This window comes from Notamacropus eugenii, chromosome 3, assembly GCF_028372415.1.
Source record: "Notamacropus eugenii isolate mMacEug1 chromosome 3, mMacEug1.pri_v2, whole genome shotgun sequence".
Classification (NCBI taxonomy): domain Eukaryota; kingdom Metazoa; phylum Chordata; class Mammalia; order Diprotodontia; family Macropodidae; genus Notamacropus; species Notamacropus eugenii.
The window spans coordinates 228,571,931-228,589,695 of NC_092874.1; the positions used below are offsets into that span (position 1 = coordinate 228,571,931).

Sequence of the window (17,765 nt, forward strand, 5' to 3'; positions counted from 1 at the left end):
TTGCCTGAAATAAAAAATGACATTTGTGGATTTATCTCTTACCTGAACATATTTTCTGTTCCTTTTGTAGGTTATGTTTCTACGTATAGAAATTTGAAAATTAGTTTTGTTTCTGAAAAGAGGGAGAAAGAGGACAAATAAATAGTGGATCAAGCACATCAAGAAATCTTTTAAGTCATATACAAACTGATGCAATGTGAAGTGAGCAGGAACAGGAGAACATTGTACATATTGACAGCAATATTGTCCAGTGGTCAGCTATAAATAACTGAGCTATTCTGCTCAAAAAAACTCTCTAAGACAATTTCTTCTGTAATATAGCTAATATGAAATATTTTTAGGGCTTCACTTTTATAATTTATGTCAAATTTTTTGCCTTCTCAAAGAGAGAAGGAAGGAAAAGAATTTGGAACTGAAAATGTTAAGAAATAAATGCTAAAAATTTTGTCTTCATATAATTAGGAAAAATAAAATAAAACAATCATTGATTTTTAAAATGAAACAAGTCTATTAAATCACATGCAATATCCTTTTAAGAAGTTTCAAATTACATGATCGTGTTGTCAGTTTGATGTCCTGCCCAGATGGTCACACTTTCCCATTGCTCTAATAAGAAGTTTTCTCTTCCCTGAAAGAATATAGAATGTTTGCAACCCTTTTCAGAACAAGGTCTGGATCCCCAAAATCTCTTTCAGCACTGTGAATAATTTTTTATCAAAGAGGAAATAGGGAAGATTTTGAAGTTTGTACCTAGGGCTAATAAATCTGAGTAATCCAAGTGGAGGAAGCCTGTCTTCTTATCTGGGTCATTTATAGGATTTAGAATGTAGAGAATGGGAGCATAGGGCCAATTTAAAGGGCAAGAAGTTTCATTCTCTTCTGGTGGCACATGGTGATCTTCTACAATGGAAGTCAGGGGCAGTTTTAAAAATGTGAATGCAATCTTTCAAGTAATTGCAACATGGTGGATGCACAGAGTTTCCATAAGAGAAATCCATTGAAGAAAGGGTGAGATTAGGTCAATTATGGAGATGTAATGAGAACAGGCTCCAGTTCCATGGTCTGTGAGGAATTAAGTGACAGGACTGTTAGTAGCTGAGGAGAACATAACAAAATAAAAATCCCATGTAAACAAGAATGATTTATTCCCCTAACATTTTGTTTTGTTGAGGTTTCTCTGGGCTTCAGTTTATCCACTGTGAAAAGGGAATGGATAATTACTTTCCATTCCTATCAAGGCAGGCAATGGAAATTTAACAGGGACTACTCTGGCCCCTATTACCTGAAGGCCAGGTGCATTGCATTTCATCCCTCCTTTACAATTCTCCACTAAACATACAGGCATGCTAGAGAGCTCTAATCTCTCTTCTGTTGACACCAGCCTGTACCAACTGTATTCTTTTAATTTTAGGGGGTCTTTTAAATGCTATTTTCATTTAAAGGCTAAACAGTCCCATTAGTTTTTAGAAAGCAATCCTTACCTCACATGTATAACGACATCAGATACAAAAATCACCACCCTAATATATAAGGGCCACAATTCCCTCTTTCACTACCTTAAATTTCTGGGGAAAGGAAAGGGATTAGGTTTTCTGCTCAGGTTATTTGTCATACACCTTAGTCCCATCAAGTTCAAAGACCAAAGTCACCCATTTGGTCTTTAACCTGACTTTTTAGGGCTTCCCTGCTGCAATGACAATAGCATTCAGTCTGTTGTCAGGACTCCAAGGTCAATGTAGTTGGAGTCTGAGTGCAAAGTCTCCATTGCTTGAGCCTAAAACTAAAAAAGGATGAACAAAACAAGAGTGTGAACCATTGTCTTGGTGCTAAGGACCAAAAAGGGTAAGGGAAAGAGACAATTTTTCAACTCACCTGGTTCAGTCTATGGTGCCCTTTATGTGGATAAAGAGGACCTTTACCACCACTGCACCCACATGGACAAAAGAGTGAGACTGTCCTAGTCCGATAGTTTTCTAAATACTTCCTGGTGCAGTTATGCAGTCAGTGGATAGAGGTTCCTTCCACTCATGTGATAGGCAAACGCAGAATTTCTTCTCCAAGAACCAGGTCCCTCCATCTTAGGTGATGTGGGCATGATCCACCCAGTTACAAAAGTAAAGATGTGACCAAGTTTGGAGTACCATAGAAAAAACTCATGGTTATAATTAAACATTAAATTTCTATGTACAGAATCCAAACAACAAGAGTTTTTGAAAATTTAAAAAAAATCAATTTTATTTATTTTTTAAATTTTATTTTAGACTGAAATGTCATAACATAAATATAGAATAGAGAAAAGAAACAAAAAAAATCATAAACTTAAATATTGGAAGTTAAATACAAAGTAGGAAAGAAAAAATCACGTCATATTCATAGCACAACATGAGAAGAGTCAAAATGTGTAAAAACAAATTTTAATTTCAAAGAAAGCATGTATGATAGACAATATACATTATGGTGAGAATTATTTATCTTTTTCTTTGCTTGTTTGTGAGTTTTTTTTTTTGCTCTGCTGTGCACTTTTTTTTTGCTTTGTTCTATTTCCCTCTCAGCCTTGACCCCAGAAGGTTACAATAAAGTTTAGATCTCTCTCTCTCTCTCTCTCTCTCTCTCTCTCTCTCTCTCTCTCTCTCAATACACACACACACACACACACACACACACACACACACACACACACACACATACATACGATATAGGCATATACTTTCCCAAATATGTTCTTCTCCTGATCTTTGCTTTTATGTTTGTTCTTATGTTTTATTTCTTATCTCTCCTGCCTCCTCTACTTTACTTCCACCCACTGCCTTGACCTCCTACTACTTGCTTATCCTCTCTCCAAGGTTCTTTCCCCTATCCTCCCATTCCCATAAATCTAAACACCCTTCTATATCCCCCTTTCATCTGTTCCCCAATTCTTCCCTCTAAAGATCCCTCCATTATCTTCTTCCCCCCTTCTTGTGCGCCTACCATTTTATTTCTTCTGAGTTTAAATTTTTATACTCTCTCTCTCTCTCTCTCTCTCTCTCTCTCTCCATATATATGTATATGTATATGTGTGTGTGTGTGTCTGCGTGTATTCTTCACTTTTAATCCCAATCCCAATGAAAGGAGGTTACCTCAGAAGTACCAGCCCTCCTCCTCCATCTAATTCTTCTGTATCAGTTCTTCCTTTTGCACCTCATATGTACAAAATAATTACTCTTTTGAGTTGTTCTTAAGTAGTTTAATTTTAAAATTCATATTATACTTAGGTTTACCCCAATCTTTCCTAAGAACTACCCAATTATTAATAAAAATTTAGATATGTTTCAAGATTATAAAAAATAAACAATCTGTCCTTATCAATCCTTTATAATATCTTTGGTATATACTTTATATTTCTCTTGGTTCTTATATGTTGAATCTTCTAATAAGTTCAGGAATAAAAAAAAACAAAGTATTGAAAGTCTGAGAGATTATCAAATGCCCATTTGTTTTTTTTTATTCAGTATAGCACTTAACTTTACAAGGCATGGTATTTTTGGCCAGAGCGCCAGTTCTTTTGCTCTTTTGATATATTGTATTCCAAGACCTGTGGTCTTGCTACTAGATCTTGTGTGATTCGAATTGTGGCACCATTGTACTTAAATTGTTTTAATCTTGATACTTTTAATAGTTTATCCTTCTCTGGGTGTTTCAGAATTTGACTATGATACCCCTATGAGGTTTCCTCATAGGATCTTTTAAAAGTGGTGATTTTACTACCTCTTGCTCTCCCCCCACCTTATCCTAATACTTAAGGGCAATTTTTGATAATTATTTCTTGTACAATTGTATCAAGATTCTATTTTATCATAACTTTCAGTTAGTCTGATTATTTTAATATTTTCTCTTCTTCATCTATTATCCAAATCTTTTTCTTAAGGTGTTTCACATACTATTCTGTTTTTATTAATATTTTATTTAATTATTTCTTGATCTCTTACAATTTCCCTGACTTCACTTTACCAAATTCTAATTTTCAATGTGTCACTTTCTTTCTTAAGATTCTGGTACTCTGGGAGGTGGAGCCAAGATGTCAGAGTAAAAGTAGGGACTTGCTTGAGCTCTCCCGTAAACCCTTCCAAATACTTGGAATAATTTATCTAAACAAATTCTAGAGCTGCAGAACCCACAAAATGACAGAGTGAAACAAATGTCCAGCCCAAGTCAGCCTGGAAGTTCAATAGGAAGGTTCCATTGCACTGGGCTAGGAGTGGAGCACAATGCAGCACATGTGCTGCATCAGATTAAGACATGGCTGGAGCAGGCTTCAGGGGACTCACTGGCAGCAGTGGCAGTTTCCACACTTATCAGCCCACAAACATCAAAGACAGCATAGAAGGTCAGTGGGACAACTCTGTGGGACTTGGGTGAGAAGGGAGTATGGTCCAGCCCCAGGGCAGTAGAGGTGGTGGTAGGGGCAATAGCAGTAGCAGCTCCTTCCAAAGTTCCCAATCAACAGATGAGGTAGGTAATCTAGCCACTCATCAAAGTGGGATTGCAGGGATCTCTTTGCTGGCCCCGAGGCAAGATTTGCTTGCTTTTCCCATCCTTGGATCTGTGTTGCAGTAGGGGGGATATCGGGTTTTGCTCTCCCAGCCAGGACCTTTGCTAACTGCTCCTCCCTTGCAGCCTCCCCAGTTGCCAAAGTGTTGGAGTTCAGACTTGGCTGATGAGTATACTTTTTGTTTCTATTCTGTCTTAACTGTTATCTACTGTTTATGTGTATATACTTTCTAACTTGCCCTATTTGTAGTCATAAAACTTAATTGCTTGTTAACCTTATTTTAGTGCCTGCCCTTGTATTTTAAGATCTGAACCTAAAGTAAAAGTACTACACAGTCCTCATAATCCCTTTTGATTACAATCGGCATCACTAACAGGATCTTGAGGTACAATGCTGCTTTTTAGGAAAATCAAGGAAAATGACAATAAAGAAATTGATGTCCTAGGCTAGGAAGACCCTCCATATTCTTCCCTTGTGAAAAAATGGGCCAAAAGTGCAGGACCTCCTGAAGAATGGGGGAATCAGTTCAAAGGAGCTGAGCCATTAGATGTTGCACATCACTTAGAAACAAATTCCATTGAAAAAGGAAAAGAAGCCCTTTGCCTTGGACAACAGGGTTGGGCTCTTTTGACTGGGTAGAGGAAAATGTGTCAAGCAATAGAAGAGAAGGTGGGCTGCCTGTGAAAAGGAATTTCAAAAGTATTTGCTTCCAAGTACCTACTCCCCCAATCTTCCCTCCCTTCTACCATCACCCCCTTATCCCCTTCCCCCTATTTTCCTGTAGGGTGATATATGCTAGTGATTGTCTATTTTTTTTCCCTCCTTAAGTCAAATCAGGTGAGAGTAAGGTTCACTCATTCCCTGTCACTCCCCTCTTTTTCTTGCCTCTTTTATGTGAGATAATTTACCCTAGTCAATCTCTGCCTTTCTCCTTCTCCCAAAATATTCCTCTATCATCTCTTTTTTATGTATTTTAGATATCATCCCTTCACATTCAACCCATCTTGTGCCATCTGTTTGTGTATACACACACACGTATGTTTGTTGTGTATATATGTATGTATGCCCAATTCCCTGATACTGAGAATGGTCTCATGAGTCACAAATATTACGTTTCCATGTAGGAATATAAATAGTTCAACTTTAGTAAGTCCTTTATTATTTCTCTTTCCTGTTTACCTTTTTATGCTTCTCTTGATGCTTGTATTTGGAAGTCAAATTTTCTGTTTAGCTCTGGTCTTTTCAAGAAAGACACTTGAAACTCTTCTATTTCATTGAATGTACTTTTTTCTCCCTGAAGTACTCAGTTTTGTACTCAGTTTTTCTGGGTAGGTGATTCTTGGTCTTTGTCCTAGATATTTTGACCTCTGGAATATCATATTCCAAGCACTTTCATACCTTAATGTAGAAGTTGTTAGATCTTATGTTAACCTGATTATGTTTCCACCACAGTTGAATTGTTTCTTTCTCACTGCTCATTTTTTTGTCCTTCTTGATCTGAGACCTCTGGAATTTGGCTACAAAATCTGTAGGAATTTTCATTTGGGGATTATAGGAATGTATCATAAATCTGGAGAAATAGCTGGAGTCAAATCATGCAATGTTCAATAAGCCAAACATGCTATTCTAGAGGCAAAAGGGAAACATTTAGAAGAGAAAGAAGAAAAGAGGCAGAAGGAGAGATCCCCTGGGAGCATTATCACAACCTCATTATTTTATCCATGTGAAAACATCTCCATAATGCCCCATCCATATCTTGCACATAGGAGATATTCAGTAATTATTAAATTTAGATCTGAGTTTACATCCTACTCTTCTTTTTCCATCTTTTGTGACTTTGGCAAGTTGCTTTGTATCTATTGCTGTCAGTGTCTTCCTTTCTAAAATCAGGAGGATGGACTAGAAGATGACTTTTAAAATTTTCTCCACCTCTTAAGTCTGTAAAGCTATGAGGTTACTTTTTCCGAAAGCAATCTGTCTCCCTCTGTGGTGAACAAGCCAAACTGCATGGAACCATTGGACAGATTATGTTGGAAAACATGATTTTTAGAGTTATAGAATATTTTACATATAGAAAGGATCTTAAAATTAAATTAAATTCAGGACCATAAATTTATATATGAGAAAAGAGAAGCCCAGATACCATAAGCAACATACTTAAGAGCAGGTAGTGACAGAACAAATACCAGAACCCAGGCCTACTGATGCCCAGTCCAGTGACAACCTTTATATAACAACCTGCATTTGGAGCCAGGCATAGATAACTATCTGGAATATCTTACACTGAAATTTACAAAGTTGTTCATACAAAAACTTACAAATTTGGCCTTCAAGAAAGTAAATATCTGGGACACAATGTGAAACATGAGAACATAATATCCAGCATAACATATGGACCAAAATACGGGTGATCAAAGATTGGAAAACTATAAATAAGAAACAAATCAAGTCATTTTGGGACTAGGAAGTGCCACCTCATTTAGTACTCTAACTGATTTGATGACATATATATTTTCCTTTAAAGGTTTTAATGAATAAAAATGCTTTTTTCTGATACCTTAATATCTAGCTATGATTATTCCTTGCCCCTTTCTAAAAAGATGTCACAACAACAAATATAAAGAACGGAAGGAAGGAAAAAAGAGAGAAAGAAAAAACTATTTAGCAAAACCAATTAATATATCAAAATTGTCTAACAATTTATGGCATATTCCATAGCCACTCTATGCTCTTTCAGCTATGAATAGATGAGGGAGTTTTTTCCCTTATCTCTTCTTTGGAAAAAAAATTTAGTTATTATGATTTCAAAGTGTTTTCCCTTCTCTCCGTTTTCTGTCTTTTCATTTACATTATTGTCTTTGTGTGTATTATTTTCCTGGTTCTGCTTTGTAGCAGTTCAAAACAGTATCCCCAAACTCCACAGAATTCCCCACAATCATCATAATTTTGTAATAAAGTAATAAAGTTGTCCCTTCCTCATGTCAGGAATTAAAGGCCTGGTTGTCACCCAATCCAGAAAATCCACCTAAAAGTTTTTGAGTCTCCCTTCATAACAGAGATCTCTGAATATTATATATTAAAAGACAAAATATTTTAATACTTTGCAATACTGCATCTATTTTATGCTTCTCTGAGTTTCTTTTTTTTTTTAAATTTTATTTTACACTCTAAGGTCAGGAGAGAAATATAGAATAGAGAAAAGAAACACATATTTCATAAATGTAGATATTGGAATTTAAAAATAAAGTAAGAAAGAAAAAAAGCATGTGATGTTGTAGATTAAAGAGGTTTTTTGTTCTTAGATCTCAACTTCCTGGGATCCATGCCCATGACAATCTCTTGTTACCTTAAAAAGTATCATCAGTGTAGATTGTAAAGGTCACTTTTTACCTGTGCAGATTGTAAGGTTCCCATAAAGCAGATAGGTACTGGTCAGAGTGGGAAGCCTTAGTGTTGAATGCATAAGTTAAAATCTGGTGTGTGCCTTGATTCACCCCCTTGGTTCCCCTCAAGGACTGAGGAAAGAGGAGACCTCTAAGAGAGAGAGGAGACCTCTGATAGAGACAATAAAGGGGTAACCTTTAGGGTTGAACAGAGAAACTGCAATGCTATGTGTGCTTTGACCAGCCCTATCAAGACTTGAAGGGAGTCAGGAGAGTGTGCAATTTGTGCCTATCCTGATTGACCCCATTGGGACACAGGGAAAATTTCCCCTCCTGTCTCACCAGCACTTGGGAGAACGGGGATCAGGGAATTCTGTAGGAGTTAGGGGTCTCATTGTCAGTAACCCTAGTGAGAACACTGAAACACTCGACTAGAATAAAGTAACCCCTCTGTAGGTGTCTGTTTGTCTGACCAGATCTAGAGTGAATCTGTGCTAGCAACCCTTCTGTGTGCTATTTTTATTAGGAGTACAAATGCACATAGCAGAACATAAAAGAGGATTCAAAATATATAACAATAAACTTTCATTTGAAGAAAGCCTGTATGATAAATAATACATTGTGCTGAGAACTGTCCATCTTTGCTTCGTTTTATGTTTTCTTTTGTTCTGTGCTATGCACTTTTTAACTTTGCTATCCCCACCCCCGCCCCCAATGCTAAAAGTAAGCTTGGATATCATTTCTGAACTTCTAAACCTTTTCTGTGTCATCAACTGGCCTTTTCACGTTGTCTACAACTTCCCCCAAACTCCTTTTTAATTTCTCATATCAGCCCACAATATACTGAAACCACAATGGGGAAAGTTACATTATAGAAGGAGTAACTCACTCTATTCCATTCATGTATTTCAATTTATTCAGCTATTTCTCGATCAACAGGTAAGTACTTTGTTTCAGGTTTTTGCTCGTCCCCCCAAAAATGCTATTCATATTTTGGTTTCTATAGGACCTTTGTTAGTCTTTAAGTTCCTTAGCATACATGCCCATAGTGACATCTCTAGGTTTAAGGGGGTGACACATTGTAGTGACTTCTTAGCATGATTACAAGTTGTTTTTCAGAATGGCTTGAGTTGTTTACAACTTCATCAACTGTACATTTCTGTGTCCATTTTCCTGCACCCTCTGGAACACCATTTCCACCTTTTGTCATTTTTATTTTGGTATAAGAATAAAAACCTTTCCTACTCAGACTTATGATTTAACCTTGGGCTGTTATCCACTTTCTGAGATTCAGTGTTCCTGTCAGTAATCTTTCCCATACAGACTTTTGGTGTAGGAAGCATGTAAAAGGAAAAATTAATTTCTTGTTGACAATCATCAACTAATTAAGTTCCATTCCAAAGATAAGACTCAGATTTTGACTACAATGTGTATTTGTAAATTGGTTATTTGTAAATTCTTCCATTTGAATGGAGTAAAGAAATCTTTCTATCCAAAGAAGATAGAAACAGAATGATGAAATATTGAACCTGGAATCAGCAACACTTGAGTTCTAATTCTACTTCAGATGTTTAATACCTGTGTGCCTCTAGAAAAGTCAGTTTCAGGGGACACCCATCAAGTCGGGATTGTTTTCCAGAGTGGTTTGATCAATTCACAACTCCACCAGTAATACATCAACTTCTCAGTTGTCACCAATCCTCTCCAGTATTTATCATTCTCCTTTTTTGTCATATTAGCTCATTGGAAAGGTGTGAAGTGGTATCTCAGAGTTGTTTTAATTTGCATTTCTCCAATCAAAAGTGATTTAGAGCACTTCTTTATATGTCCACAAAGTAGTTTTGATTTCTTTATCTGAAAACTGTCTTTTCATATCCTTTGACCATTTATCAGTTGGGGAATGGCTTGCATTCTTACAAATATGCCAATTCTTTATATATTTGAGAAATGAGTGCTTTATCAGAGACACTTGCTGTAAAGATGATTTCCCAGCTTTCTGCTTTTCTTCCAATCTTGGTTGCATTAATTTTATTTGTGCAAAAGTTTGTTTTTGACAATATAATCAAAATTATCTATTTTCCCTTTTTTAATGCTTTCTATTTATTGTTTGGTCATGAATTATTCCTCTCCCTATATATCTGACAAGTAGACTATTCTGTGTTCTTCAGAGTTGCTTGTGGTATCTTATGTCCAAATCATGCACTCATTTAACCTTATATTATACAGTATGGGATGTTGGTCTATATCTAGTTTCTGTCCTATTCTTTTCCAGTTTTCTCAGCAGTTTTTGTCAAATAGTGAGTTCTCCCAGAATCTGGCATATTTGGGTTTATCAAACATTAAGTTATTATAGGCATTGATTAATGTGTCTTATGTACCTAATCTATTGCACTGATCTACCGCTCTATTTCTTAGCCAGTATGAGATAGTTTGTATGATTACTGATTTTGTAGTACAGTTTGAGATTTCATCTTGCCAGGCCACCTTCCTTAGTATTTTTTTTTGGTTAATTCTTTGTTATTCTTGACCTTTGTTCTTCCAGGTGAATTTTGTAATTTTTCACTATTCATTTTCTCTTATAAATCCTTTAACTTATCCTTTATGAATCTGGATGCTATACCACTTGGGGTGTATATGTTTAGTATTGCTATTGCTTTATTGTCTATGGTACCTTTTAGTAAGATGAAGTTTCCTTCCTTATCTCTTTTCACTAGGTCTATTTTTGCTTTTGCTTTGTCTGAGGCAATGCCATGACACTAGCTGTCACAGACTTAGCAAATTCCACAAACTTCTAGAGCCCAGATTTAGGGAAGGAGGAAATGTGGGATTGTGTTATGTTATGAGCATATAGTTTGGGGCTTTTTGGTCAAGTAGTGCTACCTTACTACTAGTAGTATGGTGGTGGTAGTGGTGGTGGGAGAGATGTTGAGTGAACTCAATGCAAAAAGCAGTTCAAACTCTGGGTGTCCTTGACCATAAAGTCACCTGAAATTGTCTTATCTTTGGTGTCTGTTTTGGAGAGGTTTGTGAGGTCAAATGGATTAGAGAAAGGTCTAGTTCTCCATCTTCTTGACCACATGACTTAAGAATTCCTTCCTGCCTCCTCCTTCCACTCCAAACCCCCAGTTCAATGACATCTGACTCAATGAAGGAATTCTGTCCACATTTAGCATCCCAACAAAATAAGCTAAAAGTCTGGGAAAGATTCTTTGTCTGTCTGTCTGTCTGTCTATATCTATCTGTCTATCTATCTATCTATCTATCTATCTATCTATCTATCTATCTATCTATCTATCTATCTGTCTGTCTGTCTGTCTGTCTGTCTGTCTGTCTGTCTTTCTGTCTGTCTATATATCTATGTATCTATCTATCTCTCTATTTGTCTGTCTATCTCTGTGATTTCATGCTCTGAAGAATTCGCAAGAAAGAAACACTTTCCACCTATGGAGATTTGCTAATGTACTGCAATTTATAAACTAAGAGTGTTGCCTGATGCACTGAGGTTGAAGATATAAGCTCATATTGCCAGTGTGTGTCAGAGGCAAAAAGTTAAAGTTATCTTTACTCAGAAGTTCATCCTGTCCCCACTGTGGAAATTTTCTCAACCAAGGATGGGACCTCTTGGGTGAATTCTCAGTGGGAGATCAAATGACTGTGGGTAAAACATACAAAGAAAAACTTAAAGCAAAGAATGTATTGGTCTGCTAAAGAAGACTGTTCACTGATAGCAGCTTCAGCTATCAAAATTTACTTTTATAAGTTTTTAGTTCTACTTAGGGCACATAGAGAATTAGCAACATTCTGTGGCACCTTGGGATAGATGAACCATTTTAGAGGAGATGGAGGGCTAGAAAGAAGAAGAAGACAAAGGCAAGGCAGGGCTTCTGGGTTTATATTCAGCTAGCATATTTTGTTTTTGAAATAAGAGCACTCCCTGTTCAAGGGCAAGAGACAAGAGGAGGCCAAATACTTTGTCATTTGTTAAAGAAACCAGTTTAGGCAAAATTGTCCTTATCTTATCCAAGGATAACAAAGGATTTTTACCATTGATGAGACCATGTCATTTAGTCTTCTTGCATAGTTGATGACATTTTCTTTTTCTGCCAATAGTGGTTGGGTACCTTCCACCATTAGGCCACCAAATAGTTAAAAGATTAATTCCTTTATAGTGTCTCCAGATGATTTTTATCCCCCTCACTCCCACTTACACCAGAATTTAGCCTTTTTTCCAAATAGATATAGATGGCTAAGTAAGTAAACATATAAACATAGAAATAAATAGAAAATGCACCTTCAAATATAGGTTGTCAACAACAAATAACCTAGACAGGTGGAAATAAATTCTAGACTTGCACATTTTTAGCAAACCAAATTCCCAGTCACCTCCATAGGCATGCAATGACTACCAGAATATACATTTTGTTTTGACAGGAATGACATATGTGACAAGAGATTTTCCTTCTATGGTTCTTGAATGCTTGCCTATTTGAAGACAGGTGGTGGATAAAGCCCAAGACTTCAGGAAGGTCTAACTGCCGATCTGGTATGAGATACTCACTAACTATATGGCACTGGGTAATTCACTTAAGTGCCATCTGACTCAGTTTCCTTACACATTGGTGTGTTTCTCAGTTATAAAATCAAATAGCAATAATATACAATAATAATAGGCAATAATACTAACAATAAGAACAATAATCTATCTCCCAGGGCTGCTGTAAAAATAAAACGAAACAATATTTCTCAAGCACCTTACAAACCTTAACACACTATACATGAGAATTTCTATTACCATTGTTCTTGTTTCTTCATCATTTACTGTGCCCTTAAAACTGAATTCTGAAGTTCAGGATTTATAGAAATTATTGTCCTGAAAGAAAAGTAGATGAAGTATTGTGTCTGCACTAGAAATCGTTCAAGTAGGCTTCCAGAGGATCAATTAGATGACTTGGGGGAGAATCTTCATTTAATGGTAGCTCAGAGATACAGAATCCACATCAATTACACGGGACAAGATAGTAAAGACAAAAAAATCTAGAGAAAACTTTTTTTTCCCCATGACACACTTTTCATAGCTTCTTTGACATCCTTGTTTCTCAGAGAATAGATCAAAGGGTTCAGCATAGGAGTGACAATAGTGTAGCACAGAGAGGCTACTTTAACCAGCTCTGGGTTACTGGCAGGTGTGAGGTACATAAAAGAAACTGTCCCATAGAGCAAACTCACGACCATCAGATGGGATCCACAGGTGGAGAATGCTTTCACTTGACCTTCACTGGAATGGATCTTCAGAATAGTAGACAAGATATAGACATAGGACACCATGATGACAATGATGGTAGGCAAAATAATGATGACAGATATAGAATATGACATCACTTTGTTAATAAAGACGTTAGAACAGGAGATCTTCTGTATTGGAGGAGTGTCACAGTAAAAATGTTCAATAACATGAGATGCACAGAAAGACATGGTAAAAGTAATGCTGACTTGAAGGATGGAAGAGATACATCCACAAAAGTAACATCCCGCCACCAGTTGGATGCAGAGGCGTCTTGACATCCGGGCAGAGTACAGGAGTGGGGAACAGATGGCTATGAACCGATCATAGACCATAGCTGCCAAGAGAAAGCCCTCAGTCACAATAAAGAGAGCAAAGAAGAAGAGTTGGGCCACACAGCCTGCAAAGGAGATGGTTTTGCTCTCAGATAAGAAGTTGGCTATGGCTTTGGGTGCCACAGCAGAGGAGTATGAAAGATCAATAAAAGAGAGATTGCCTAGGAAGAAATACATTGGTGTGTTCAGTTGGGAAGCAGTCAGGATGAGGACAATCATACCAATGTTCCCCAGAAGGACCATGCTATAGGTAAGCAGAAATATGAAGAAAAGGAGGATTTGGAGGTCTGGGCCAACCCGGAATCCTATAAGAATGAATTCATTCACTTCTGAGAGGTTGTTTATTCCCCTCTCACCCATTGCTGAGACCTGCTGAGAGGCAAGGTCAAGAAATGAATTCTCACTGTGGATCCTGACAACACTACTGACAAATATTCAATTGATATTACTAAATACCTGTCAAATAACTAATTTAATTTGCATTATATTTTTGAGGATTTATATATTGTGCATTTTTCTATTAGGGGATGGAGCATGTTTAGCTTGGCCATTCCCTTTGACTATTCCTGATCCCTTTTAAAGAGCCTAGACAGATATTTCTCTTCTGGATTGTAGTCAATTCTCTTGGATACTTAGAAGCTGTGTGGGAGATAGCGCAATCACTCTCTTCCCTGTCTTGCTTTCCAGATATTCCCTTACACTCCTCACACTTCAAAGCCAAAAAGGAAAGCAGATGTAGAGAGAGCAGTAACTACTTTGTACATTTTCTACACTCTCTGCCCTTCTTCCTTGACATCCAGTTAGGGGACTCTTCATCATCTCCATATGAAGCCCCTGAGTCATAGATGGTTGAAAAGAGATGCTTTAAAGGTCTAAAGGATTAATTTAAAGGAGATAGAGAATACATACAAACATTCTGTGTAACCCACCTAGCAGAGCAACTCCATGCATATCCCTGCTATTGTTTTGTTTTTTATGAATGGAAATCTTGACCAGCGATGGAGCAAGCTACCCACTTCCTGACAGAGGAATGATGGAGTTGGCCAAAATGAAATAATGGTTGTTTTTGCATGTGGTCAATGCAGAAATCTGATTTGCTTCACTTTGCATATTTGTATCTGTGTCTTTAGATCTGGACAAGAGAAAAAAAATTTTTTTCTTGAAAAAGTAAATAAAAAATCTCTTTTCTTTTGAATACTGGTTTTTCATGATAACTTTTCTCTTAAATTACCCCCTTTTCCATCTGATCCTCTTCCTGAAATATCTTCACAAGTAGCTTTCTGGGGTACAATCTGAAAGACTCATATTAACATTTAAGTCCTTCCACAAAAATGGCATCCATTTACCTTTAGTCAGTCATATTATCCCCCTTCATGCAGTCTTCTTTGCAGGTAAACAACTCTGTTCAGTGGTGCCTATAACTGACATTCCACCATCTATTTCCACCCTTTTGCACCCTTGTTAGGTTAGAATCTTCTCCCTCAAAAAACATATTAGATGTAATGCCCCATCCAAAGCCTTACCTGGTTCTTCTGGTCATTCGTTCTCTCTCTTGTGAAATTACTTTGTGTTACTTGGTGCTGATGTACTTCTGCAGGGATGGTCTTCCACTAAATAGAATATAAACTCAGTTAGGGCAGGGACTGTTTTGTTTCTATCTTTGTATTTTCAGCATCTCACATATTTCCTTGTAGATAGTAAGTGATTAACAAATAATTGTTGAATGGAATTGAACATTAAAATAGGAGAAAAGCCAAAGAAGTAGGGATTAAAATTGCAAGGGTCCTAGAGATTAGACATCAAGAATTAAAAAAAGGAGTATGGACACAGCATCAAGATGAGAGAGAGAGAGAGAAGAGAGAGAGAGAGAGAGAGAGAGAGAGAGAGAGAGAGAGAGAGAGAGAGAGAGAGAGAGAGAGAGAGACAGAGAGAGAGAGAGACAGAGACAGAGACAGAGACAGAGACAGAGATACAGAGACAGACAAAGAGAGACAGAGAGAGGAGACAGACATGGAAATAATGGTTTAACTTGGAATAAATACTAGAAATAATTCAGTACAATGACCAGGTAAGGAAACTGAGTCCAGTGATAACAACTAAGTTGTCTAATGACAGACAAGTTGAAAATAACATAAACACGATTTGAAAGCAGGTTGTTAGACTACAAAGCTGGCTTGGAATCAAGACAATTTATGAAATTGCCTCATCTTTAGAAATGGAAAGATAACATCATAAGCACCTTCTCAGAACTGATTAGATGGTGCCTTGATTGAAGACAAGAGTGGTGAGTCCTCCTGTTTTGGAGAAGTTTATGGATCCTTTCATTTGGTTGTAAATGCAGCCAAGGGGAAAAGAAACTGATCTCTGTAGAACTGAAATAAAGACAAGCTACCATTTTTGGATCTGACAGATTCTAAGTAAAGTAGAGACTCTAAAAAATAGTATTTAGTATGATCATCATTCTGCAATTTTTGTAAAGAAGGGGAAATGATATAATGGAAATATCTGGAATCAGAAAGCTTGGATTTCGATATGTTACAGTCCTTTTTGCTGTGTGACTTGTCCAAAATCACAAAGGTACAAAGTATAGAGAGAGTCAGTTATCGAACTTCAAATCCAGCTCTCTTTCCATTGCACCAAACTTCTTTAATGTGTCATTATCGTCTTCGTCATCATCATCATCATCATCATCGTCGTTGTCATTGTCATCGTCGTTGTCATCATCGTCATGGCACAGTGAATAAAACGTTGGACTGAGAGTTAGAAAGACCTCAGTGCAAATCTAACGTCAGACACTTACTAGTTGTGTGACCCTGGGCAAGTCACTTAGCCATTGCCTCAGTTTTCTCAACTATAAAATAAGGATAATTATAGCACTATCATTGTTGTGAGGGTCAAATGAGATAGTATTTTTAAAACACTTCTTATAGTGCCTGGAAACTATTGAGTTCTATGTAAATGTTAGCTATTATCATCATTATCATTAATCCTTATGGTCACATAGTAGAATCCCCAGGAAGTGTGACTTCTTGTTTTAAGAAATATGCAAATTTTTCCTAATGAATTTATGGAGCAAGTTATAGTATAACATTCCCAACACATAGTATAGAGCTTTACTCATAGGTGATGTTTTCATAATGTCTCTTGATTTGCTGAGCTGAAGAGTGACTTTACTACATCATATATTTTTATGGCACACATTGACTCTCATTTATTCAACCTAATGAAGGCCCAGAGTGACTTAATTTATTTCAATCTTCATTTAATCTTTTTTATTTTCATTTTATTTCTTTGTAAAATGGAAGTTTTGAAACAGAGCATCTCTAAGGTGTCATTCATCTATAACATTCTATTCTCAGGAAAATATCTGAAAGACACCTACAGTAAGCAAGTTTAATGGTCTGATAACAGGCAATTGTAGAGTGTTTTCCTTTCTAGGGCATCGGGACTCTAGGACTATTAAAATGCTTTCAAAATTTGAGTAAGATGAATGTGATTTTTTGGTAAGTGTTAACTTTGTACAGGGATATTTTCATTTTTAACAGAGAACTAAGCCTTAAACTAATAATAGAAAACGAGATGTATATGACATTTTAAAAGCATTTTATCATTTGATCTTTGCCATGCTGTGAGGTTTATATTATTTCCATTTTATATAAGTGGAGAATGAGGCATAGAGAAATCAAATGACTTCACTGTAGTCCTACACAAAGTGTTGGAGGTTAGTTTCAGATCTAGGTTTCTCCTTATTCCAACTTCTGTAGTCACCCTAGTTCTCTCTGCTGCCTTTTTAAGGGAAGCAGTTCTAGCAGGGAAATTTTAGACAACAAATTGACTATGGAGATTTAGTGTTCCTGGTTGGCACTCTGAAAACTGGAGGAAGTTGAAGAATTTTCTTCTTTGGAATTCCTTTTGTCTGTGGTGATGAAAGTTACCTTGTCCACTGTATAACATACATGTCGATATATATGGATATGTGTGTACAGTCTCACCCACATATACATACATACACACATATGTGTATACACATATGTATGTGTATATGTTTCTTTACATCTCAGAACTGGCTTTTTGCTTAGAGTAATAGGTCTCTCTCTGCCTAAACTTTAAAAAAGCTTCTAATTAGACAAAATGTTATTGGACAGAGAATAATTAAAAGTCATTTTTGACATGTTAAAAGTGTTCTTATATAAACACACAGAAATTTGATTGTGTTTGTCCTTCATTCTTGAAGA

The 17,765-nt window shown here is 36.6% G+C and overlaps 1 protein-coding gene across 1 annotated transcript; it reads right to left on the minus strand.

The window, feature by feature from the left end:
• Positions 1 to 12,348: 12,348 nt before the first annotated feature.
• On the minus strand, positions 12,349 to 15,888 carry LOC140531393 (olfactory receptor 9K2-like). The gene is made up of 3 exons (XM_072650349.1): positions 15,770 to 15,888; positions 15,054 to 15,140; positions 12,349 to 14,662 (listed from the first exon to the last, which is right to left on the minus strand). The coding sequence occupies exon 3, from the start codon at positions 13,888 to 13,890 to the stop codon at positions 12,949 to 12,951; it is 942 nt and encodes a 313-aa protein (XP_072506450.1). The 5' UTR covers positions 13,891 to 14,662; positions 15,054 to 15,140; positions 15,770 to 15,888; the 3' UTR covers positions 12,349 to 12,948.
• Between the last annotated feature and the right edge of the window lie 1,877 nt (positions 15,889 to 17,765).

Bases quoted from the DNA above. Each gene is read 5' to 3' on its own strand.
- LOC140531393 (XM_072650349.1), bottom strand. From the start codon at position 13,890: ATGGGTGAGAGGGGAATAAACAACCTCTCAGAAGTGAATGAATTCATT.